Consider the following 26,970-nt stretch of genomic DNA (forward strand, 5'->3'; position numbering starts at 1 on the left):
CTAATGAAGCAAAATCTTTGCTTTAACAATATCCCTAGGTGATTCAAATGCACATTAGACAAGCTGCACTGCATCTTAATGCAGATCTTTAAAAATACTTTTTCTTTTTCTCTATCGCCAAAAACGTTGACCACCTAAATTCCCATGCCACTAGTGAAACTTGAAAACCATGCTAAAGTAAAAGATAATTATTTTAGCAAAGCACTTAATTATTTGAGTAACATCCAATGTTCGAAATCATACATAATATTGACATCTTATTCAAAATTACATGTTACACATTTATAAAAATTATAGTAAAAACAACTTATAGACTAATAATTTAGAAGTTTCAAGGGCCCACAGTTCTGCCATTTCTCCTGTCCTTGACCAATGTTTCACAGTAACACAAGTAAATACCGAGTCCTTGAATCTTTCCTGCCACGTGTCTATCCAGTTTAATAAGGAAAAGGAAAAAAAGATCAAAGGTAAAGATGTAAATTACATTGGATACACTCAAAACAGACAAAGGAAAGCTGCTAAACTCTTTCAGCATAAAGACTTTGTTGTCAATTGTGGTTTAGTGGCTAAGTCATGTCTGACTCTTGCAAACCATGGACTGTAGCCCGCCAGGCTCCTCTCTCCATGGGATTTTCCAGGCAAGAATACTGGAGCAGTTTGCCATTTCCTTCACCAGGGGATCTTCCTGACTCTGGATCAAACCCAGGTCTCCTAAACTTTAGGCAAATTCTTTACTACTGTTGTCAACAGTATCTCCTTAGTACCTATGGCAACTACATGTCTTGGTTTGTCTAAGACAATCTTGATTTATATCAGTTATCCCAGCATAATAAATAGCATTCCCTTTCATTATTAAAAGGTCCTCATTTGGCCTACTGCAGAGCAAGTGCAAAATATCTGCTGAAGAAATGAATAAAACCTAAAAATCAAAGTTAATCAAAAAGAAACTAAAAATAACAAGTATTTGTGTTTTACATTAAATCATAAATACTCATTATGTCTCTCACAAACAATTTCTGGTTCACCAACAATTTTCAAATTATCTACAGCAACGAGTCTTTTTTCTGATTAAAAAAAACGGCATTCTACTTAACCTTTATTACATTTACACTCTCGCTTATATTATAATTGCAATTATATTTGTCTATCTCCTCTATGTAGACATATGCTCTATAAAGATAAGCCCTCCATAAATACAAGCACTTCATAATTGTTAGTTTTACTCCTTTCTTGCTCTCTTAAAATGTCTAAATTCGTGCCATACATGTAACAGACATTCAATAAATATTTTAAAATTTAATAAGCTTTCCTTTTATCCTATTTTTCTCACAGGATTATGAGAACAAATGAATAACTGAGATAAACTGTGTGAGATATTGCTACAAAAGCTATAAACTCAATGCCATATTATTTTAAAAATAATGCCTCAAAATATTAATTGGGAGTTTGTGGCTAGTTTAATATAAATGCTTCCTACAATATTATCAAAGAAGTAATCAATTAAATAATTTTGGAAACATTCTGGATCAATTTGATAACAAAAGCAATTTCAAATGATTCTAAAAGAGTAGAACATTGTATATAGACTGATAAATATCAAATTCTAAAATATAAATTCAAAAAGCAAAAGAAAACTTTCTAATAATTCATTTTGGGAAATGAAACTGGCTCAAATATGCCACTGTGTTACTACTGTGGATGAAATCTAAAATTAGTTTATTTTTGCTCTTCAAGTCTCTTCCAAATACACTCAGGAAGAAATTAAATATTAAATAAAGAGGTTTCAAATTTGTAAAATGAAAGATCGGGCCATTTAATAGGCCCTACTTAAACTCGTTCAATAAAATACAGTATGGTTGTAAAGTAAAATAAATAAATTAATTAACTTTTAAAAAAAGAAGAAGAAAAAATGAAAAAAAATGAAATAAAATACAGTATGAGGAGTGGACAGCTACACACACTCACCCACAGCTTAAATTACAGTGATTACAAACTGCAGCCAAACAGTACTGCCAGGGAAAGAAAAGAAAAACAGGTGTTGCATGTTCCCCAATTCACATTTTTTTTTCCTCTTTTTAAACAGTTAATGTTTGGTGGTGCTGAATTCTCTCAGCTTTTGCTTGTCTGTAAAGCTTTTGAATTCTCCTTCATATCTGAATGAGATCCTTGCTGGGTACAGTAATCTAGGTTGTAGGTTATTCTCTTTCATTACTTTCAGTATGTCCTGCCATTCCCTTCTGGCCTGGAGGGTTTCTATTGATAGATCAGCTGTTACCCTTATGGGAATCCCTTTGTGTGTTATTTCTTGTTTCTCCCTTGCTGCTTTTAATATCTGCTCTTTGTGTTTGATCTTTGTTAATTTGATTAATATGTGTCTTGGGGTGTTTTGCCTTGGGTTTATCCTGTTTGGGACTCTCTGGGTTTCTTGGATCTGTGTAACTATTTCCTTCCCCATTTTAGGGAAGTTTTCAGCTATTATCTCCTCAAGTATTTTCTCATGGCCTTCCTTTTTGTCTTCTTCTGGGACTCCTATGATTCGAATGTTGGGGTGTTTCACATTGTCCCAAAGGTCCCTGAGGTTGTCCTCATTTCTTTTGATTCTTTTTTCTTTTTTCCTCTCTGCTTCATTTATTTCCTCCATTTTATCTTCTACCTCACTTATCCTATCTTCTGTCTCTGTTATTCTACTGTTAGTTCCCTCCAGAGTGTTTCTGATCTCATTTATTGCGTTATTCATTTTTAATTGACTTTTTTATTTCTTCTAGGTCCTTATTAAAAACATTTCTTGCATCTTCTCCTCCAGACTATTTATCTGTAACTCCATTTTGTTTCCAAGATTTTGGATCATTTTTATTATCATTATTCTAAATTCTTTTTCAGGTAGATTCCCTATCTCCTCCTCTTCTGTTTGACTTGGTGGGCATTTTTCATGTTCCTTTACCTGTTAGGTATTTCTCTGCCTTTTCATCTTGTCTAGATTGCTGTGTCTGGAGTGGGCTTTCTATATTCTGGTGGTCTGTGGTTCCTTTTTATTGTGGAGGTTTCACCCAGTGGGTGGGGTTGGACGATTGGCTTGTCAAGGTTTCCTGGTTATGGAAGCTTGCATCGGTGTTCTGGTGCATGGAACTGGATTTCTTCTCTCTGGAGTGCAATGGAGTATCCAGTAGTGAGTTTTGAGATGGGTCTATGTGTTAGGTGTGACTTTGGGCAGCCTATATGTTGACGCTCAAGGCTATGTTCCTCCGTTGCTGGAGAATTTGCGTGGTATGTCTTGCTCTGGAACTTATTGGCTCTTGGGTGATAGTTGGTTTCAGTGTAGGTATGGAGGCTTCTGGATGGCCTCTTATTACTTAATGTTCCCTGTAGTCAGGGGTTTTCCGGTGTTCTCAGGTTTTGGGCTTAAGTCTCCTGCTTCTGGATTTCAGTCTTATTCTTCCAGTAGTCTCAAGACTTCTCCAACTATACAGCACTGATGATAAAACTTCTAGGTTAATGGTGAAAAGATTCTCCCCCATGAAGGACACCCAGAGAGGTTCAGAGTTACATGAAGAAGAGGAGAGGGAGGAGGGAGATAGAGATGAGCAGGAGGAGAAAAGGGAGGACTCAAGAGGAGAGAGACAGATCTACGCAGTTCTCTGTTCCCAAAGTGTTCTCCATAGCCCAGACACCCACAGAGATTCATAGAATTGGATTGGGAAGAGAATGGGGAGGTAGGAAATAGAGGTGATCTGAGGTAGAAAACGGAGAGTCAAAAGTGGGAAAATAATCAACACACTCCTGAGTAAAAATAGGTACTGAATATTGGATTCTTAAATGTACAATATTGATATCAAATACTGAAAAACAAAGATTAAAAATCTAGAGTAGAAGTTAGACTCTTAAAAATACAATATTGAAAACAAAAACACAAAACATTTTAGAAATATATATGAAGTTTGGTTTAAAAATACAGCCTCTTTTTTTTTTTGGTGAGGTTATAGTGAAATGAAAATGAAAATTAAGGAGTAATAGAGGAGTAATAGAGGACTTTAAAAGAAAATAAGAGAAAAAATAAAAAAGAAAAAAAATTTTTTTCTAATAAAAAAATAGTAAAAATATATGAAAAAGAAAATGAAAGTTAAGGAGTAATGGAGGAGTAATAGGGAATTTTAAAAGAAAATAAAAGAGAAAAAATTTTAAAAAAGAAAAGAAAATTTTTAATTAAAAAAAAAGAGTAAAAACATATCTAGGAATTTCTCTGGAGCTGTTGCAGGCAGTGTGGGTTCGGTTCAGTTTCAGATAGCTCCTCGTTCCAGCTTACACTTCTTGATAACTATAGGCCCCTTCCAGTGTAGTCGGTGTTACCTACGGGGATTTTAATCTGTTGCACCGGTCCCTTCTGAAGAGGTTCCCTTTGTTTATTTGGCTTCTGTTTGCCAGTCTCTTCAATGTCTAATTTCCGCCCTGACACAGGCGGGCGGAGGTGGTCTCTTGTTCAGGTTCACTAGTTCACTCGTGCTGCGGGGAGGGAGGGGCGCTGCAAGCAGATATCGCTGGCGTGTGTGGGGAGCACTCACAGTGTTCCGGCCACACTGGGTTTGCCCCGCTCACGGGTGTATGCTCTCCCCGTGTACGCTGCTCAGGCTCCCGGCTGCTCTATTATGGAGCGGACCCTGCGTTACATGCGCTTCCAGTTTTCAGGTTCTCCACAAAAGCACGGACTCAGTAGCGCCTGCGTTTTGTGCCTTCCCCGCCCGAGCAGCTCAGGCCGCCAGGAGCTTGACGGGCGCACTCTCCCCGGGTGTGGAGCGCCTTCTCCCCTCCGCAGCCCCAGCCTCAGTTTCCACCCGCGCCAGTAGGGTGCATGCGCCTTGTGTTTAGCCATGACCCTCCCAGCAGATGTCGACCATCCAGAATCTCAAGAAATCTTTGGTTAGAAACTGGGAGCCTGTTTGCAGTTTGGTAGAGGGAGCCATCTCTGGGGCCGAGTTTGCCCCTTTCCCCTCACCCCTGCCTCCCGCCTCCAGCAGGGGATGGGCCGGTCCACCGCCAACTAGCTCTTCTCTGGAATTGCTCAGTGCCTTTGTTCTGCGAATGGCCGGCAGTGTGTCCAGGCCAGTTAATTTTCTCTCTCTTGCTATCCCACAGTTTAAGTTGCTATCTCACGTTAGCTCCCTCTGATTGCCCTCAGGGCATTCGGGCTCAGTCCTTACCCTAAGCAATGCCATCCGCTCCTCTCCGTTCCGCCCCCACTTGCTGGTGGCGGATGCGGGCGTCTGGGATACTTTTCTGCTGGGAGTTGCTTTTAGGCATGTAATCTGTGGGTTTTATTTATTTTTCCTCCCAGTTAGGTTGCCCTCCGAGATTTGAAAACTTCCCCCAGACCCACCAATGCGAGGGTTTCCTGGTGTTTGGAAACTTCCTCTATTACGACTCCCTTCCCGGGACAGGTCTCCATCCCTAGCTCTTTTGTCTCTCTTTTTATCTTTTATATTTTGTCCTACCTCCTTTTGAAGATGATGGGCTGCTTTTCTGGGCACCTGATGTCTTCCGCTAGCGGTCAGAGGTTGTTTTGTGAAGTTTGCTCAGCATTCAAATGTTCTTTCAATGAATTTGTAGGAGAGAAAGTGGTCTCCCCATCCTATTCCTCCGCCATCTTAGCTCCTCCTCTAAACAGTTAATATTGTTTACAAATACTACTAATGCCAGAACCGGGCCAGACACAAACAGTCCTACACCTTCTCTGCTATATAAATACAGATTTTTGTTTACATAGTTTTATCCCAAGACTGAAACATCCGCTGCTATCTGCTACTGCTAAGGGCTACACCGTCTCAGCCTGGCCCTGAACCCACAGCTTGGCCACCTCCAGCCCCCCTTGAGCCAGTCCTGGGCCTTCTCTCCGGTTGAGCTTGGTCTTCACCTTGAGGGAGGGAGATCCAACTCAGCCTTCCTCACTGCCCTCCCTCCTCTGCTCGTTGCTCTCCTCCTGTGCAGCGTCGTCCTGCTTCTCAAACTCCTGCTGCATGCTGCTGAAGACCGACCACCAGATGATGGGGTCTTCATAGATCAGGCAGCCCTCCAAGCTGAAGGTCTGCCAGTTCTGGCACAACAACATCACATCCTTCTCCAGGTTGTTGAGGCTGTGGTACTTATGGCTGCCTGATGCACTCCTTTATCCTATTAAATCTTTAACCTATTTAAACCTAGGTTAGCTCTAAAAGTCTATAAATCTAAAATTCTATGAGTAAAATATTGCTTCTCAGCTTTAAATTATTAGCCTCCAGCTCATAAGTAGTATGTTCACTTCTCTGAACTCATTCATAAAGGAAAAGTTATAGAAAAAAGAAAAAACAAATACTTGCTGTTCCATTTATGCAAACAAAAAATAATTATTTAGTAATTGTGATACCACTGCTACTGCTGCTGCTGCTAAATCGCTTCAGTCGTGTCCACCCTGCGTGACACCAGAGAAAGCAGCCTACCAGGCTCCCCTGTCCCTGGGATTCTCCAGGCAAGAACACTGGAGTGGGTTGCCATTTCCTTCTCCAATGCATGCATTCATGCTAAGCGGCTTCAGTCGTGTCCAACTCTGTGCGACCCCAGGGACAGCAGCCCACCAGGCTCCTCTGTCCACAGGATTCTCCAGGCAAGAGTACTGGAGCGGGTCGCCATGTCCTTCTCCTGTGATACCACTACACTGCTGAAATAATTCAACTAAGTAAACAGGAACTCTGAATGAAGAAAAACGTAGCAAAGAAGTTAATACACAATGAAAAAACAAATACTCACATATTACTCATGTATCACTTATGTCACTTAGCTATGAAACCAAAATAATAATTGAAAACATTCTAACACAATGTATGCAAATGTGCTTACCTAAGAAAGATCATTCCCATTCTAGATATTGTGGCTGGTGAGGCACAACTTAAATCGTGAGTTTCAAATACGAAGTTAACATTTTGGCCAAACTGAATCCTTTCTCCACTGGGCATAGTGAGTAGTCGATTATCATCCAGAACAGAATTCAGAGATTCTATCCATTCAGGATCAATATCACCATCACAGATTATCCATGAGCTAACATCTATTTTCAAACAAAAAATGGAGAGAGCAAAATAAATGTTTAAGGATAATAATATTTAAAAATAAAGAATAATTCTCTATTATTCTTTAGAAGCAATTTTCATACTATTTTATATTTCTGAAGCCAAACATAAAGAACAAAGAGTTGAACAAGTTGAAGTTTTTCATGTGAATTTATACTACAAATGTGTGGAGAACTCATAGGCAATCCTGGCTCAGCTGGCTAAAGACCCAATGATATACTCCACGATAAGGCTCTATTTATTTAATGAACATACAGAACTGAAATCTCAATAAAAGAAAACATGGTCTGCAAGACCTTCAGTTCAGTTAAGTCGCTCAGTCATGTCCGACTCTTTGTGACCCCATGAACCGCAGCATGCCAGGCCTCCCTGTCCATCACCAACTCCCAGAATTCACCCAAACCCATGTCCATTGAGTCGGTGATACCATCCAACCATCTCAACCTCTGTCGTCCCCTTCTCCTCCTGCCCTCAATCTTTCCCAACATCAGGGTCTTTTCAAATGACTCAGCTCTTCGTATCAGGTGGCCAAAGTATTGGAGCTTCAGCTTCAATATCAGTCCTTCCAATGAATATTCAGGACTGATTTCCTTTAGGATGGACTGGTTGGATCTCCTTGCAGTCCAAGGGACTCTCAAGAGTCTTCTCCAACACCCAGTTCAAAAGTATCAATTCTTCGGCACTCACCTTTCTTTACAGTCCAACTCTCACATCCATACATGACTACTGGAAAAACCATAGCCTTGACTAGACAGATCTTTGTGGGCAAAGTAATGTCTCTGCTTTTGAATATGCTGTCTAGGTTGGTCATAACTTTCCTTGCAAGGAGTAAGCATCTTTTAATTTCATGGCTGCAATCACCATCTGCAGTGATTTTGGGCCCAAAAAAAATAAAGTCTGACACAATTTCCACTATTTCCCCATCTATTTGCCATGAAGTGATGGGACTGGATGCCATGATCTTAGTTTTCTGAATGTTGAGCTTTAAGCAAGACCCAGGTATTTCTATTTCCACAAGCTTGTGAGACATTCTTTAGATTTTGTCTTCCACCATGTCATTAGAATGTATTAATGCTTTCTATGTAATAGTGCTTTAAGAAAATATGAGAAAGCTACACTTTAGTGTCCTACATGAGAAGTAAACAATACACCACTGTCAAATCTCTTTGATATATAAAAGGGTGACTTCAAAGGGGAGAAGCAGTGAGCAAGTTGTTAAACTGTGACCTAACAAAAAGTAGGGAGTCTTCTGAGATTTTGACTAAAAATTCTGTTCAATACCAAGCCAAAAATTTAGACCAGAAGCCTACTATCATATGACTTAAATTTTCAAAATTCTTGAAAGTACTATATTCAAAGTGGTAAGTTCGTGCACAAACACAAATTTTAATCCCAAATAGAAATGTGTCATTTTGCTTATTTATGAACATTATAAAATCAATTAAGCAAAGATATTATATTTATTCAATAGATTAATTTAGTTATGAACTACAATTTACCCAGGTTACATGGGAGTTTCTATTATAATAAAAGTTTTGCTATAGACTACAGATAAAAATGATAAGATGTCTTTGGACCCTCCAAAGTAAAACATCAATGTAGATCATGATACAGCAGGTTATGGTCATGTATAAGACTCAAAAAAGACAAAATTACAGACAAGCTCTAACATCCTCTAAAAATAAATCAATGAATCACACAACAGAGACCAACCTTGAGGTTCTCGAACTACTTGACGAGCACTATTTGTCAAAACACCATCAGACCATTCCCTTGTATCCATGTCAATATGGCCTAGTAACTGATGTCTAGGCATAGCTTTGGGATTCATGGTATATTGTTTTACCACTTTGCCAGTTTTACAAAGTGCTGCCCTTAACATTCTCCAAAGAGTAGATTTTCCAGCACCACTTGGGCCAACAATAACAACTCCCATCCTCTGGCGTAACTGTTCATATAATTCTAAAGCCTTCTTGATCTAGTAGAAAAGAAATATGTTCATATATGATTTACCATGTACGATCATTTCAATTGTGTACAATTGTACACAATTTCACTTTCAATCTGTAATAGTTGTTCTATTTCAAACATATAAATTAAACCTTCTATTTCTTCAATGAAAGATAAAGCCTTAAATAAAAGAATCATGAAATAAATCTGAACACACAATGTGATTTTTAATTTCATATTTCTTTAAAAGAAGCAAGTTATCAAACGTTCAGGGTTGTCTTCATTTATTCATTCAAACAAAATATATTCAATATTTTATTCATTTTGCTAATTCATTCATTCATTTATAACCTCTTTCCAAAAAAAAAAAAAAATCCTGAGGAAAAGGTATTCATTTTGAATATGCATTTCTGCTTCATAAAAAGACCTACTAAAGTGAAGTTCTCCTAAGAAACTGTCAAAGTTTAAATCATATATAATCAACCTTCAAAAATACATATGATGGATCTATTGATATTAATGCCAGACTCCATCATAGGCACTAGGAATAAACTAGTAAAATAGACATGGATCCCACTTTTCGTGGAGACAACTATCTGGTGGGAGAGAATCAGTATTAATCATACAGTTGAACATTAAAATGTATATATTACAAAGGCAAAAAAAGCACACAGCAAGGGGATCTAATTTAGATTTGAAAATTAGGGAAGGCTTCAAAGAGTGAGTAAGACTTAAACTGAAAGATGAAAGATAAACTGAAAGATAAAGCATAAAGATAGTTAATAAAAATTAACCAGGAGAAAGGATCAATATATTATGAAGTAGTCTTGACAGTTACCTGATTGGGTATGATTTCATAATTGGCCTCCTCAAAGACTTGCTTCAGTGCAGCACTCAGTTCATCATATTCTACTGCTTTAAAGTCAATTCCAGGAAACACATCTTTAATCAGTGCATCAAACCGAGTGCAATCAGCAAAAGTGAACTTCGACATTGTATTAAGTCTCAGTGCTTGTACCACTATATGACTTTCATTAACTGGAAAAAAAGTTTCATGTTAAAACTACAGTTATGAATCTAATGACTGTAAAGTTTTTAACTGTCTTGATATACATTATTAGTAATTAACTTATGTACTAGAATTTAGTAACATTTAATGGCATATGCTATTATGTTAATTAGCAAGCTTACTCAACTATCTTTTAACTGCTGAAAAACAAGTATTACTGAGTTATGAACACTTTTCCATAGAATCTGAATCCCAGGGTACCCAGACTTCAATAAAAACAAAAACTGAGACTGAGAAGGGGTCACGGAGCAGAGCACACCAAGGGGACACGACCGCTTAATGCAACGCAGCACCCCAGATTCGATCTTGGAACAGAAAGAGGACGTCAGTGATAACAACAGCTGAAATTCAAATGAAGCCTGGAATTCAGTTAATGCTAATGTATCAGCCTTAGTTTCTCAGTTTTGACAAATGTACCACAGCAAATGGGGCATCCCTGGTAGCTCAGTGGTAAAGATCTGCCTGTAATCCACCTGCCAGTGCAGGAGACACGGGTTCTATCCCTGGGTCAGGAAGGTCCCCTGAAGAAGGAAATGGCAACCCACTCCGGTATTCTTGCCTGGAAAATTCCATGGACAGAGGAACGTGGTGGGCTACAGTCCACAGGGTCACAAAAAAATCAGACATGATTTTGCGACTAAACAACAAAAAAGATGAAACAATCGAAATGCCAACTTTGCAACTTTAATAAATCTAAAATTGTTCTTAGGTTGAAAGGCATTTTTTTAAAAATCTTAAAATATCTCTTTAAAAGAATAATTTTGTTTGGTATACTATGTCCTTGAAAGAGAAAATTTAGAAATTATGTTTTTCTAAGGTTTTTGTTCCTGTTTTAAGACTATATAAATTTTCAGACACTATTCCAGACCTACCAAATCAGGAACTTGGAGGGTAGGATCCAAAAATCTGTGTTCTAACAAGCCTCTGCTGCTGCTGCTGCTGCTGTCACTTCAGTCATGTCCGACTCTGTGCGACCTCAGAGACAGCAGCCCACCAGGCTCCCCCGTCCCTGGGATTCTCCAGGCAAGAACACTGGAGTGGGTTGCCATTTCCTTCTCCAACTAACAAGCCTCTAGGTGATTCTAACTCACATTAAGGACTGAGAACAAGTGGACTAGACTATTGCTCTATATACCGCAAATGTTTAATATTTAATGCATGTTTAAAAGTTATGATAGGACATTAAGTAAAAATCAGGAAAAATGTGGATAAATTATGGACTTTATTAAAAAACAATGAATCAACATTGGTTCGTTAGAATTAATAAATGCATCATACCCATATGTTAACACAGGAGACACTGGAGGGGCATGCCATTCAGAAGCCCTCTATATTACATGCATACCTTTCACACAAATCTAAATCTATACTAAATTAAAACACTGTAAAAAGTGAGATTATAATTGAAATAATGAATCATACCATTTTGTTTAACACTAGTTTTCTTCAGCTGTCTCAGAAGATTTCCACTTCCTCTCAGAACTGTCTTCAAAGCTCTCAAACCCCAATCATAATGTTGCTGAGGTGTCAAAAGTTCCCTTAAGTAAAGACATGGAAATCATAAAGCATCAAATAAGAAATTCATTTTATTATCATACTAAAAGATACGAAATCCAACTACTAACACATAGAAATCAGAAAATTAGTAAATCAGAAATTTAGTTTAGTAAATATCATTTAGCTAGAGTACTCCATTAAAAATGTTTTACAGGAAAAAAAGTGAAATTAAATCAATAGTATTTAAAAACAAGTACTTTTGAGCCAGCCATTTTTGTTATTCAAACTAAAATCTTTCCTATCTATACCTGAGGTACAATATAATTAGACAAATGTGGAAAATGCTCGTTAATAACCATGACCAATCACTGGAGACACAAAGTATTTCAAACTTTAAAACAAGAAAAGTCACCTGGATAGATTGAAGATAGCCACCAATTTTCTGCCCAACACTTTAGCATCTTTAAAGCCTTCTGAATACAGAATAACTTCTGCAATAAGCTCATTGTCTGGATGAGACATGGCTACTGGCCTAAAAAGTTGTTTAAGATTATCAGGCAGTTTTTGTCTTCCACCATAGCCTTTTCCAGCAGGATTCATAGTGATAAATATCCCAGAATTAGAATTTATTTCTACCTGAAATATTAAAACACAGGCATCAAGTATTTGAAACTGTAACTATAAAATATATTGCCAACAGAAGTTTTACTGTGACATATTTCTACACACACATCTTATCACCTTAGCAAAAAGTAACCACTAGTGTGCTAAACATCTACTCAACCTATGATAAACTCCTTAGGAACTATACTACTTTATAGATATTCTTTATAATCGGTTTTTTGAGGCTGAAAGTTTCAGTGACGGTAACTAGTTTGACTGTCCATTCAATCAATATTATGTCTACCAAAAGCCTTCCTTGCGTTAGGTGCGTTCTTAAGTACACAGAGACAACAAAACTCTGAATTAAAGTCAGTAACAGTTCGTGCTCTTTTGGAGTTTATAGTCTATTGAATACTATAGTCAAGCAATTATAGTTAATAAATGCTATGACAGTGAAGAGTAAAATATCTTGAGAGTATCTAGAGGGAGTATTTTCAACAAAGCAGTAAGAATAGAAAATTAGAATTATAATATGTAAACAATGAATGAACCACCATGAAGTAGAAATACCTAGAGTAAAAAATCTGGCTATAAAGGAAAGAAAAGAAAAAGAGCATGTTGGAAGAAAAGATGAATTAAGGGAAGGTTTGCTTATGTTTTAATTATACTAAATAGTATACTACAGTATTACTACATATAATATTGTACATCATTTAGAAGGAAAGTTATGTGATTACGTTTAAAAGCCAATGAGAAATGAGAAGAAGGAGGACAGGAATAACTCTGAAGAGAAAGTCCCTGGGAAGCAGATCCCAAAGTATAGATGGAAAATTTAGCTTGGGTTGGGGAAAAGGACAATTTTTCTTTCTAAGAGGAGGAAATGACAAAAATGAACAGGGGAAAAAATAAATTTTGATGGTAAAAGGTAAAAACTTAATAGTTTCTCTTTTCTTTGTGAAGAAAGAGTTTAAACATTTAAATTTTACTCCTGTAAACTCAGAAGTTACAAGAAATTTAGAATTGGTTCTACTTGGCCTACCCTGAAAAACTTGTATTGTGAAAATGTCATTATGGAGAAGACGATAATTTCACAGTTCTTTCCACTTCCTGTGTGTTCACCATTACACATATAGAGAGAAATCTTATTTTATATACAAATAAGTTTACATTCTAATGACATGAATGTATATTTCCTATGTGGAGCAGTAAGCAGCAGCAGAATAGCTAAATGTTTATTAAGATTCATATACAATAATGAATAAAAACATGTATTTCAGAATTAGATACACATGAGTTCAATTTCCAGCACCACTACTTAGGCTAACTTACCAAGTTGTAGTTTCCTCATCCAAAAAGTTTCAAAAATATAACAGTACCTAACTCAAAGGACTGTGGTGAGTATTAAGTAAAACAAAATATAAAAGCATTAAGCACAGTGCCAGCATAGAGTGTTTGATAAATGTTAGCAAAGATTATTATAACTGGATTATTCAATACTGAAAGTTTGAAAATAAATAGTGGAAATGGGACCAAAAAAGGGTGAGAAATTCAGAGACAATTCACAAGTAAAAAGGTTTACCTGGTCACAAATTAGAAACAAGGGTGCCAGAAGCAATAAAGATAGACTATTTGTCTGAGTATGGGTAACACAAAGTCTTACAAAATATTTTAATTCTTTAAATTTCTGATATAGCTATACCTCCTTGCCAAGCAGCTCACACACAGTTCTATGATTCTTCAAAGCATCTTGAATTGTCTGGATTTGCATAGAAACTGCGGACAGTACAGATTCTTCCAGTCTATTGAATTCATCAAAACAACCCCAGGCCCCACACTTTACCAAGCCAACAAATATTCGTCCCATTGACTTCACATCGATGCCCTTAAAAATAACAACAAAAATTATATTCATTAAACATAATTTAAAACTCTAATAATAATCTAATACTTTATATAATTTAGTGAGAAGATAATCATTTCACCCATCTATGCCTCTTTGGTTCTTTACTAACAAATAGCCATTCTTTCAAAAACTAGGGTGGTCTCAAGGAATAAACAAAATAATTCATGTGAAAGCATTCTGAAAAGCACAAGAACTAAAGATTTTTAGTTATTCTTTAAGTCAAAATATAAATCCTACACATAATGCTTTGAAAATAGTACTTTTAATGAATTTAAGATTTTCTCCTCTTCTCTTCACTATTCTCCTTACAAAAAGTGTTTTTCTACATTCTAACATAAATCTTCATTCAATATTTAAAATTATTTCTTGTAATAGTTATCTTTAGAAAAGTTTTTATACTATATGCAACCTCTCTCCATTTTACTTCTCAAATAAAACAAATTTCATTTTCAGAAGTAGAGTGATTTTAAAATATAGCATTTCATATATATAAATATGTAAAAACTATTTCAAACATCTAAGACACTATTACATAGTTTGATAATTATTTATTCTACCTCATCACAATTGAAAACTAAAACTTGTCTTCCAAGAAGTCCACCTAAAGCCTTTACTGATTCAGTTTTTCCAGTTCCAGCTGGTCCATAAGGATTTCCTCCAAGTCCCATCTTCATGGCTTGAGTGAGAGTTAGGTAGCACTTGTCTGTCAGAGGAGTATAAACCAGCTTGGGAGCATTACCCTATATAAGAGAAATAAAATTTCAAACATTCATATTCTATTCAACATTAGAAATATTATATAGTGACAGATTCTAGTTTAAAAGTCTAAAAGGCAACAAGTTTAAAGATGTTTACAAAAAATACTTTTTTTAGTAAAGAAACTTTCTAAAGCACAAAATGGAATTAAACTTAGTTATTTCTCAAGCATGCATTTTATTCTATCCTCAATTGATAAACTGTTAGGTTTTCCAAATAGTCTCTCAAGTTCTTTTTTGTTTTTTAACACCAAAAAATTTTGTATTGGGCTATAAGGTCTTCCCTGTAGCTCAAATGGTAAAGAATCTGCCTGCAACGCAGGAGACGCAGGTTCGATCCCTGGGTCAGGAAGATCCTCTGGAGAAGGGAATGGCAGTCCACTTCAGTATTCTTGCCTGGAGAATCCCATGGACAGAGGAGCCTGGCGGGATACAGTCCATGGGATCGCAAAGAGTCGGACATGACTGAGCGACTAACACTACACTACACTATAGCCAATTAACAATGTTGTGACGGCTTCAGGTGAACAGTAAAGGGACTCAGCCATAGATATATACATGTATATATGCCCCAATCAAGTTCTTGTTAACGTCACAAAGATATACCTCGAAGGCAGATAAATTCAAAAACTGTATACAATTACACACTTTCCAATACAACTCAATACAATTACATACAATAATCATTCTATTTTGTATTTTAAAATTCCTTGAATCTTACAATCTTCACAAATCAGAACTACTTTGGAAACCTCAAAGTATAATTAATTTGAAAAATTCCTTATGAAATTAATAATCTTAAATTACCAAATAAGTCTCAAAAAACAGATTCAAATTCAAATTGCATTTTATATAGAGTTTTTCCTTAATTTAAGTGGACAGATTTGGGTCTCAAAATTCATTTCCTTTTTGAAAGAGCCAGCAGGCAACTCTCCTGACATATGCTTATTAACATAAATGTCAACTATATCCTGATGACTGATTCACTATGATGGAAAAAGGCAAAGAGCATACAGATGGATTTTTTGAGAATAGATTACATTATTTGCCTTAAAATTCTTTTACCCTGCAAACTGAAGATATTTAACAAACATACTTTAACATATTAACTAACTTTGGCCTTGTAAAAGGAGACACAAACCAAATTGTTTCTACCGAGGTTGCTTAATATTCACCTCTCTTTGGATGAGAGATATATTTCAGTCTACATAAATAAATACTACTTCAAAAAATGGTACATTTAGAGAATTCAGCACAACACTGCCATTATTTTGACTTTTTTGTAAACGGAATTTTTCCAATATAACATCTTTCTAATTATGATGAAATAGAAGACAATAACACAAACAAAACTCTTAAAAGTTACAACTAAAATTAAAATAACTCTTTCATTCAATAGCAAATTTCCTTTAAAGTAAATAATTTCTAACTGGAAAAATTACTGCCACAAGGCATACCTGGTATTCATAAGTATAATGAAGTTCAGAATCCACCATTTGAACATAACATGTGTGATCACTTTTCATATAGAATCTAACTTGTTTTTTCCAAGCCCAGTCTTCAGTTGTATGAATTTGCACTTGGTTTAACTGCTTGACCACATCAATATTATGAATAATATCAAGAATAAGTGCTTTAAGTTTAAGCTCCAAAATGCCAGATTCTGTATACAATTAAAATAATTGGAGAAAATGTTAGCCTGTGATTTATGTACTTTATCATTTTATATGTATATATATGAATGACTCCTTAGTGAATTTAAATATGATTCCGATTTTACATATATATGATTCCTTAGTGCATTTAATTTCATAATCCATCTGAACAGTACAGTAACATACATTATGCAACTCAAAAGAATGTCAAATGCACCAATAAGAACTGTGAATGTGAAAACTAAGGTATCAAAATTCAGTGAAACAGGGGTCCTGGTTCCTTCTGCAAGGGAGTAGGGACACGCAGCCTGGCTCTCCCTCTGACCTCAGGTATAAAACACAGACAACCTGCATTAAACATCTATTCAGGACTCTGAAAAAGTAAAGAATATCAGGCAAATTGGGGAAGGGCAGAATCAGAAGTACAACCAAACCAGTGGTAAGTTTACCTTTTTCCTTTGTTCTCTCTTACATGCATGGACTCAGCGTTGCCAGAAACCATAAGGGTGTGAACAGAGAGAGTTCAAGGACAAGGCCTCTACCTCCGAGCTGAAAAGCAAAAACGGAGTCTCCCCGTCGCCACAGCGCTGGCAGCTGAGTCCCAGAAATGCCTAAAACTCTGAAGGAAGAGAACCGCCCTCTCAAATTAGAGGAGCCATGAGCCCAGGAGAGGGAGACAAACCCAAACTGCTCTTTTCTCTCTCCTCTCCATCAGCTGGTTCAAGTCAGGGGCCCAGTCACAGAGGTGTGCAGGAGAGCACACGCAGATCCTGCTCTCTGACCAGAGGTCAGAAGGGAAGCCTGAGGGAACAACAGGACCCGGGGGCGGGGGGGGCGTCCACGGAAGGGGAGGAGCCTGGGAGGACGCCCACGGAAGGGGAGGAGCCTGGGGGGACGCCCACGGAAGGGGAGGAGCCTGGGGGGACACCGCGGAAACTTCTTCCTGAGAGAGCTGAACCCAGCCTGAGGTGCAGATTAAACCAGACTTGATGACTGGCCACTAGGCGGCGCACATGTGGGAAAGGTCAGACCATCTGAAGAACCCCGCACTGACAGAACAGACGTGGGACCCACAGCCCACAGAAGGCTGACTGGAACTTGGCGCTGAACCTAACGAGAGCACTTGCTCACAGAAAAATATCAACACTATCCGGAAAATTGAAATAAGACTCAGATTATGATAACCCAAAACGTCCAGGATACAACCTGAAATCATTCAACATGAAAAGAACCAAAAAAAAAAAAAAAAAACCAACTCATATCAGAAAAGATAATAAAGGTAAAATGAAGACATCCTCAAGTGAAGGAAATCTGTAAGATTCATATTCAGCAAACATGCTCTAAAAGAAACACTAAAGGAAATTCTTCAAACAAAGATAATGACACCAGAAGAAATCAAGATGAAGGATGGGCAACAGAAATGGTAAGCATCTAAATATAATAAACTATTCTCAGGTCCTCTGAAATACATGTGATGACTAAAGGAAAAGTTAAGACTCTCATCGAGTTTTCAATGTATATAGATAAATATCTACATATCTATAGACATAGATAAATATATATCTAATATCTAATACAGAGGTATAGATAAATATCTATACACATTGAAAACAACATAAAAAGGGGAGGATAAAGAAATCTATTAAATGGGAAGGTTTCTACATTTCATTAAAAATAATAAATTATTGATTCTAAGTACAATATAAAAGTTAAGTATGTTCATTATAATTCCTAAATTAACCTCCAAAATAGACAGATTATTGATCAATTGACAGACAAAAGCACAATAGATAAATTAAGATAGAATACTAAAAGAAATATTCAAATAACAAAAGTCAGCAAAAAATGGAACATTTTTCCATACCAGTATTCCCTGGATCCTCAGAACTTGTATCAATGTTAGTATAGTGCTCTAACTTATTTACCAGCTGTGTTTCAATCTGATGAAGACTATGATCTTTGATCGCATTTTCTACATCTTCAGTGAATTTAATCTGCTCTGCCAAGCATAATATCTAATGAACAAAGAGAAAAATGATTTTTAAAAGGTGAATTTATTTAGAAATATTTTATAAATGTAAGGAAAGATACCTTTTTCCAAATTTCCAATTACATACTGGATCTCTCTACCTGAATATCTTACTGGCAACTCAAATATTAATAGAGCAATACATCTGTAGGAAAAGCACTGTGTGATGCAGCTGAAGCCTACTTCTCAGAACTCATCTCTCACTATTCTTCTATAGGCCTGTTTTTGGGCCTTTGAACCCACTAAGCTTATTATAACCTAAGTGCCTTTGTACCTTCTTCCCCTGACTCTCTTCATAAATGGCTTCTGTTAACCAACAAAGATATCAGAATATTTAATCCTATGTATTAAAAAGAGTAATCTTGTAGCATTCCAAAATAATCTCTCAGTATACCACCGAAGTCTACAATTTCAAAATATCAATTTTATCTTAAAGCAAGATTTGTATTAATCATTCAATCTAATCCCCATAAATAAAACTAAATATAGATCATATAAATATAGATAATCAATATAGCAAGGTTACTGATAAAGCAAATGATACACTTAAATACCAGATTTTGAAAACATATATTAAAATACTTTGATACAGTTCTTGGATGAACAAGGACCCTCCTTTAAACTAAAGACATGAACCATCCATCATCATATAAATCACTAAACCTACTGACCAATTACTACAGAACAGATTGTCTTTTTCTTATATTTACCTTTTAGCATCCAGAAAACATCATTAAATGCCTCTATTTATCAGACGAATTATCTATATATACATTTTAAAACAATATAGCAGGCTAAGCTGCTGTTTGCTCTAAGTCAGAACATTATACAAATACATCAAGTTCTTCAACAAAAAAGAAAGTCAATTAGTGACTTTCCAGGACAAAGTCATCTCTCATACTTTGTAGTACAAAACTCACCAGCTTCTTTAATCAAGTATATGGTAAAACATTTAATTAATCAAGTATATGGTAAAGCATTTACTTTGGCCACCTGATGCAAAGAATTGACTCAATGGAAAAGACCCTGATACTGGGAAAGATTGAAGGCAGGAGGAAAAGGGGACGACAGAAGATGAGATGGTTGGATGGCATCACCGACTCGATGGACACGAGTTTGAGCAAGCTCCGTGAGTTAGTGATAGACAGGGAAGCCTGGCGTGCTGCAGTCCATGGGGTCATAGAGTCAGACACAACTGAGCGACTGAACTGGACTGGAAAGCATTTAAACAAATCCAAATTTGCTTTGCGAGAAAAGACTCTGCTCTTTAATTTTCATATGAAAATGTTCACATGCCACCTTGAAACTAATATGTATACAGGTGGATTTTCATCAGGCAATACTACTGAATTTCTGTATTATAAATAAGTGCACATCAATATCTCAATTTTTAACAGTCTGCTGCACAATTTCTATGTGAGACTAACAGAAATGATACTCAAGACACAGCCTTGACTAATTCTCATGTCAAATTACCATTCAGATACCTGAATAGACACTAAGATTTTAATTGCCTAAAATATAATGGTCACTAAGGGTGTTGCTCCAGTAATATAATTTAACCTTCAAAATGAGTTGCCATGGAGGTATTATTATACCCTCTTAACTAAGTGGCCAAAAGAATCACTCCAAAGGTAGGATTTGAACCAAGGTCTATCAGATTCTTTCCACTTTATTATGCTGCCTCCTTCCCATGCCAGAAAGTGCTTTCTCCACATTATTTCAGGTCCTCACAAAGATGTCTTTAGAGAACTGAATGAAGAGTACACAGCAACCTGTCCCAGACATTCATGCAGCCAATTATACTCTTCAATCCATTTATATAAAGTCTCTTGAGATAATTTTTTCTTAACATTAACTGCTAATAAACTAGAATTCTTTTCTAGATACAGTTTAGTAGTTCAGTTTTACAGAGCTAATGAACTATTTACATTTATATTTTTAGTAGTTCACATTTTTACAGAGATAATGAGCCATTTACATTTTAGTAATTCACATTTTTACCTGACTGCTCAGAACCCAGAACTGTTTCATGCTCAATCCAGCAACATTCGTTAGCCTGTAACTCCTAATACATCTCCTGATATAACTCTCATTTCCTCAGTCTAATTATTATGTAATTCTTGCTTTTGTATATTTTTTAATATTGTGTCTTTTATTCAAAGTCAATTGAAATCCTACCTGGAAATTAACAGAATACTAGGAAACATTTCCAGAGGTAATAAAACACTTTAACTCTGACTTTGCAATGGCATGATTTTATTCATCAATGATTATTTTTATTTTTCTCTAAGAACTTAAGATTTTTTAAAAACATATTTTAGCTTGACTTAAACTGCTAAAAGATGTAACTGATATGAATTGTAAAATAGCTAACAGTCTAAAATGTTGCAAATTTCCTAACTTCTCATGCTTTAGAAGAACCAACATAAAAACCTGTTCCAATAGCTGCTAAATGTTTTAATTTGAAAAACAAAAAACAGGTAGATTTTCCTGTGAGAAATCACAGATTATCTCAATGCCTGCCTTTCACAGTCCTTAAGAACTAAAGTTCCTGATATCCTATCTGTATGGCGTTAGTCTTGACCAGCAATAAAACTAATCCTGAACAAGGCTGGATATTTAATCCAAGTCCTGGTGCTATGCTTTAACATGGCTCAGAACAAGTTTTGTGATACATATCCAACATCCAGTGTTTCAGACATGAGTTCCTATGAACACTGACCTGCAGCAATACCGATATCAATCCTGTAACCTAGCTCTCTTCTTTGCTGTCAAAATTCTAGTTCAGGGCTATGATTGTTTCAGACCTACACTAACACTCTGCTAAACTTCTGCCAGCTCCACCCTCCTATATGAGTTCATGGGAAGGGTGAGACAATGTTACAGAGCTTGAAAGTACTACATCACTGATTCTGCCTCCCAATTCCACCCCCACCAGCTTGATGCTGCAAAGTCAACCGGCTTCTGCTTTGAAAGCATCCAAATTACAGCAAACTAATGGAGCTAGAAGGGAATTTCAAACTAATCGCGCAGTTCCTCCCTCACATTTTACAGTTGAGGGACTGAGGAAGGTAAGCAGTTTGTCAAATGTTCACTGTTAGATAAAGGGACAACAAAGATCCCAGTTGTTTAAGCCTCCTGACCTCTAGATCAGGGATCTCCCAATGATACCATGCCTACCTCTGATGAAGACATTCCCTTACCTGTGAAGGGAAAAAGGATGGGTCAATTGCACCTTGAGAACTTCGACCAGCAGTAACGCATTCTATCAATAACTCTTTCAAAGTCTGCTTCATTTCCAAGGCTAAATCATTTAACCAAGTCTGAAAATAAGATTAGAAAATGTATTTCTTATTACACCAGTCATAAAACAAAAACACAACCTAATGACTCTATTTTTTATTTCATGAAGGTTATAATTTCTTACTGACTCTCACACTCCAAAAATGTGCTCAACGGCATATATTTTTTTAATAAACTATTTAAATAAATTGAAAATAACTGTTTTTTTCACCTCTTGGGATAATATTAAGTGTGAAACTCAAAAATTTGTAGTTAGTTATCACTATCATCATCCATACAAACCAAAAAAATATGAACATTTAAAAAGTAACTCATTCATTTTGTCATTACGACAAACCAAACTAGACAGCTGGGCCAGTAAATTAGAGCCACACTGACTGGCTAAGTTCCCTGGCTCATGCTAACCTGATGATCTCATATTTAGAAAACTGTAACTATAAAAAGAGATTGCTTCATTAAGGTGAACTATATTATTTAGGGAGTTAAGCCCCCCTCTTCAAACAAAACTAATTCTGTTTCAAGGTCAAAACAATTTTTCAATTATTTGATTATAGATAAAAGAATAAAAGTTAACTAAAGTCAAAATAAGAATGATGATTGATCAAAATAGCAGTTAATATTTAAGAATCACTACTTAACTTTAAAAAACTGCATCATTCTCAATAAAATATGAGGACAAAACTGCAAGCTTAAATAGCTCTTCATCATGACCTATTTTGACTCTAAGTTCTAGCTTTTTACTGTTTATTTTTAGAATGTCTTCCGGTATTAAGAGCACAAACTTCTGCCCAGTGCAAAAGCCAGTGCAGCTAAAGAGTAAGGGCTCTCAGTGCGAGGCTGCAGACACCGGCCTGGCTACCATCCCGGGAGCTTCCGGGGCTCCGTGCTAGCCCAGCTGCTGACAGCGCTTTCTCTGTGTGCTCCACCAGTCCTGATAAAATTACAAGAGAGGAAAACAACAGCAAAAACAGCAAAACTCTTCACCAAACACGACAGCTACCTAACAAACCTATGCTTACAGCCACCTGATTGACACTCCATATCCAATAAGATGCAGAAGAGGCCCAACCAAGAATGGACATTTTACTAAGCTGTACAGATACATATATGATAAGGCATGGACCCGACTTGCAGTTGGAAGACAACTTTAGAACTTATAAATTATAATTTTACGCATACATCCTAATGCTGTTGGCTTTATCTGTGTAACTGTAATAGGCATTTGACAGTTCACTTCTAGTCCAATAGAACAAATTAATCAATAGTTGCAGTATAAATGCACTAGTTCCAAGTTTACTTGTTCACTTAAATCATTTAATGCAACTCAGATTCTGAAGAAAAAAAGAACAAAGACTTATTGAGCACTTATGTTCCAAACACTATAGTGTGCGTGCGTGTGCGCATGCTGAGTTCCTTCAGTTGTATCCGACTCTGAGACCCCATGGACTGTAGCCTGCCAGGCTCCTCTATCCATGGGATTTTCCAGGCAAGGATACTGGAGTAGGTTGCCATGCCCTTCTCCAGGGGATCTTCCTGACCCAGGGATCAAATTTGCATCTCTTACGTCTTGTGTATTGGCAAGTGGGTTCTTAACCACTGGTGCCACTGGGAAGTCACACTATAGTGTACCTAACACCAATTATCTCACTTAAGTTTCAATGAAAGTCTTTGCAATAGCTAGTAGGGCTTCTCATTTAACAGTTAAGAAAACTGAGACTCAAAGTTATATAGCTAATAAGTTATGGAGCTACAATTAATATCCAAATCTTTTTGACTCCAAAGCAAAAGTTCTCAAAGTTACATGCTGCCTTCCAAAAATTAAAAATTCATATTCTCCTTAATATCAAATCATTGTAAACATAACAAAAAAAATTATTTTTTAAGATATGAGAAAGGTTCTTAAAAGGCCTAATTAACCAACTTACTCTACAAATGACCAAATTACTTTTGATACAAAGTTCATACTGTTAATTTTTTAATACCTTCACACTTGAAAAAGAATTACTTACCTCTACATTATTTGACAGAAGAACTTTATTTTTAAAAGGTACAACTTCTCCTTCTAAAGATTTCATTGCAGTTATATGTTTTAATTCCTCATCGAAACAGACGCTGTGTATGCCTATATTACAAAAGCAACAATTTACATGCAAAAGCTTCCTTAAACACATAATTATTAGATATTACATATGATTACAAAATGTATACTTCATAACATATATATATTAGAATTATATTAGTTCAATTATATAATATAGAAGAACAACTTTTCATCACCAAAAACTAGAAACAAACCAAATACTCAAAAGGTGAATGAGAAATTGTGATATATTTGCACAACTATTTTCAGCAAAGAAAGGAATAAAATATAGTTGAAAATATGATGATGATCAAAAAAAGCCAGGCATAAATGGGTACATAAGAATACATACTGATGATTCCACTTATTTGAGACAAAAAGATAAGAGTAAAGGGGGAAAGCAAATAACACTTCCTTTTCCCAAAATTTACACTCACTTTATAGTATTAAGAAAAAGACACATGACCTAGTTTGGATCTTCAGAAAAACTCCATAGGTTACTATTCACAATTTAAAGAAAGAAACTAGATTTCAGAGAGGTAAACTAATAACTAACAAATAGTAGAGGCAGAACTTGAAAGCAAACTTTCTGATTAGAAGAACTCTTTCTACTATCTCCACAGGCCAAATCAGTTACAGATATAAGCACTTTAAAGCTTAGGATACACAATGGTTAGTAAATACTTCTGTAAAACAACAAAGAGTAGATATTTGAGGTTTTTACGGTCATAACATCTCTTTGTCAATCACTCAACCCTATGCTTGTAGTACAAAAGCAGCTATAGACAATAATGGGCATGGCTGTATTCCTTTCAACAAAACCTTCTTTAAAAAAAAAAAAACAGATAGCAAATCAGATTTGGCCTGTAGGCCTATAGTCCACTAATCCCTGAATGTAAGTGAAGATGAAATTTCTTTTTCCAACAAATAATATTTTAAGAAAATAATAACAATCATTGTTTGTGTAGCAAACCAACTCCAAAAGCAATTAATCAACTTAAACGATTCAACAACATCAAAGCATATGGCACTGTAACTCTCCACTTTACCAGGTAATCTCTCCTATTCCTATAACCTAATTATCATATATGGGCTTCCTGGTCTCTCAGTGGCATTGAGTCCACCTACCAATGCCGGACACAGGTTTGATCCCTCGGTGGGGAAGATCCCCTACAGAAGGAGACAGCAACCCATTCCAGTATTCTTGCCTGGGAAACCCTGAGGACAGAGGAGCCTAGTGGGCTATAGTCCATGGGGTCACAAAAGTCAGAGAGAACTTAGCAACTAAACGATAATCATCTATACACAGATGACTCCCAATTTTACATCTCCATTCCAGGTACCTCTGGCTAACAATAATTGCCTATTGAGTATATCCACTGGGATGATACTCAGGACACCTTAAACTCAGTAATGAAGGGACATGTTCTTCCTCACTTCCAGACCTTATCTTGGGTTTCCCTTGTGGCTCAGCTGGTAAAGAATCTGCCTGCAATGCAGGAGACCTGGGTTCGATCCCTGGGTGGGAAGATCCCCTGGAGAAGGAAATGGCAACCCACTCCTGTTTTCTTGCCTGGAGAATCCCAGGGATGGGGTCGCACAGAGTCGGACACGACTGAAGTGACTTAGCAGTAGTAGCAGTAAGAACCTAGTATTATGCCTGGAAGATAGATGAAACTCCATAAACATCTGCTGAATAAATGTTGAATCTTACCAGCAAAAAGCTTCTTAAGGTGAGACTGAATCACTGATGGATTAGTAGACTGGCCCAGTATTTCTAATAAGTCATCATCACCAATAAAGTAAAATCTTGGGAATGCTGAGCGTTTTTCCTTAAAAATTAAAAACAAACAAAAAAAACTTATCTTCTCAAATAACTAAGATATTAAAGCACTTTGCAATTTATTACACAAGGATTTAAAAAAAAAATACCTCCAAGAATTCATTTAATGATTTCTGACATCGTTGAAGCTGATCAAGTATCGTTAATAGAGAGTTTCTGATTCCTGCATGAGTAGTTAATGTTGTGACTCTATTATCTTTCTTGATGTCAAGCATTATTGATCTGCAGAAGAAAAAAACTTACTTTCACATCTATTTTAACGTCTTTGGCTGAAGAAGTGATACGGAGGCTTTTCTTTGTCTGCCTAAAACAAACTAGTAATACCAGTATAACAGTAATACATTATTATACATCTAATACACAATCCTTAAAGTTAATAACCCATTACCATTTTTAATCTCCTTTATTGCATATTATCCTATTTCATCAACTCACTAAACAAATATTAAGCCTTACCTCATAGAGATAATGGCCCAGTGACAGAGAAAGAGATTAAATAATTTCTCTGAATATCCAAATAAAGTTATGATAAATGCTAAGAAAGTACAAAAACTTGTTAAAGTGGTTAATGGGAAAACCCCTAACCTATGACTTATCTGAGGAAGTAATTTAAACTGAGATTTAAGTAATAAAGAAAAAGAAAAAGGCAATGAGTAGGAGGGAAGCAGTTTCTGGCAAAGATTCATGAGAAAGAGCTCAGTATGTTAGAGAAATGGGAAAGGAGTAGATCCTCAGATATGTTTTATCCTTAGAGCAATAGAAAACCATTTTAAAGTTTTACTTAATAAAGGAAACAAGTAATGCAACAACTCTGGCTTCTGTGTGAAAAACTTATTGGAGAAGAAGAGAACAAGTCAAAAGAGTATTCAGTAGTCTTAAAAGTTTGGAATACTTTAGAATAAAACCAAAGAAGTAGAGATATAAAAGATATAATAAAAGAGACAAGTACGTTACAATCAACAAAATTTGGTAACAATGGACTTGGAAATGGAGAGAGGGGTCAAAGATACCCATTATGCTTCTGCTTTGAGCAGTTACGTGGTACCATTTATTGGGACAGAAATGACAGAGAAAATACTTGTGGGAAAGGGATTTGAAATAAAGTTATGAATTTAGTTTTGACATGTTCACAATATTTAATATATTTAGAGATTAGAAAAGAAAGATAGGCTCAATAAACAAGTTGAGG

General features: G+C 36.1%; 1 protein-coding gene across 3 annotated transcripts in view; it reads right to left on the bottom strand.

Moving 5' to 3' along the window:
• Nucleotides 1–26,970, bottom strand: part of DYNC2H1 (dynein cytoplasmic 2 heavy chain 1) — a 388,761-nt gene that overhangs the window by 303,679 nt on the left and 58,112 nt on the right. For 2 of the 3 annotated variants that reach the window (XM_043481062.1, XM_043481064.1), the window contains exons 27-39: nucleotides 25,871–26,003; nucleotides 25,653–25,770; nucleotides 23,868–23,980; nucleotides 21,759–21,878; nucleotides 18,388–18,538; nucleotides 16,326–16,531; nucleotides 14,671–14,853; nucleotides 13,910–14,092; nucleotides 12,020–12,243; nucleotides 11,533–11,648; nucleotides 9,880–10,079; nucleotides 8,805–9,069; nucleotides 6,862–7,069 (exon numbers count right to left, since the gene is read on the bottom strand). In XM_043481062.1, coding sequence (XP_043336997.1) covers nucleotides 6,862–7,069; nucleotides 8,805–9,069; nucleotides 9,880–10,079; nucleotides 11,533–11,648; nucleotides 12,020–12,243; nucleotides 13,910–14,092; nucleotides 14,671–14,853; nucleotides 16,326–16,531; nucleotides 18,388–18,538; nucleotides 21,759–21,878; nucleotides 23,868–23,980; nucleotides 25,653–25,770; nucleotides 25,871–26,003 — 2,220 coding nt within the window. The remainder of the gene's footprint in view (nucleotides 1–6,861; nucleotides 7,070–8,804; nucleotides 9,070–9,879; nucleotides 10,080–11,532; nucleotides 11,649–12,019; nucleotides 12,244–13,909; nucleotides 14,093–14,670; nucleotides 14,854–16,325; nucleotides 16,532–18,387; nucleotides 18,539–21,758; nucleotides 21,879–23,867; nucleotides 23,981–25,652; nucleotides 25,771–25,870; nucleotides 26,004–26,970) is intronic. The other variant, XM_043481063.1, reaches the window with a different exon arrangement.

The sequence above is a fragment of the Cervus canadensis genome, chromosome 11 (assembly GCF_019320065.1).
Source record: "Cervus canadensis isolate Bull #8, Minnesota chromosome 11, ASM1932006v1, whole genome shotgun sequence".
NCBI lineage: Eukaryota > Metazoa > Chordata > Mammalia > Artiodactyla > Cervidae > Cervus > Cervus canadensis.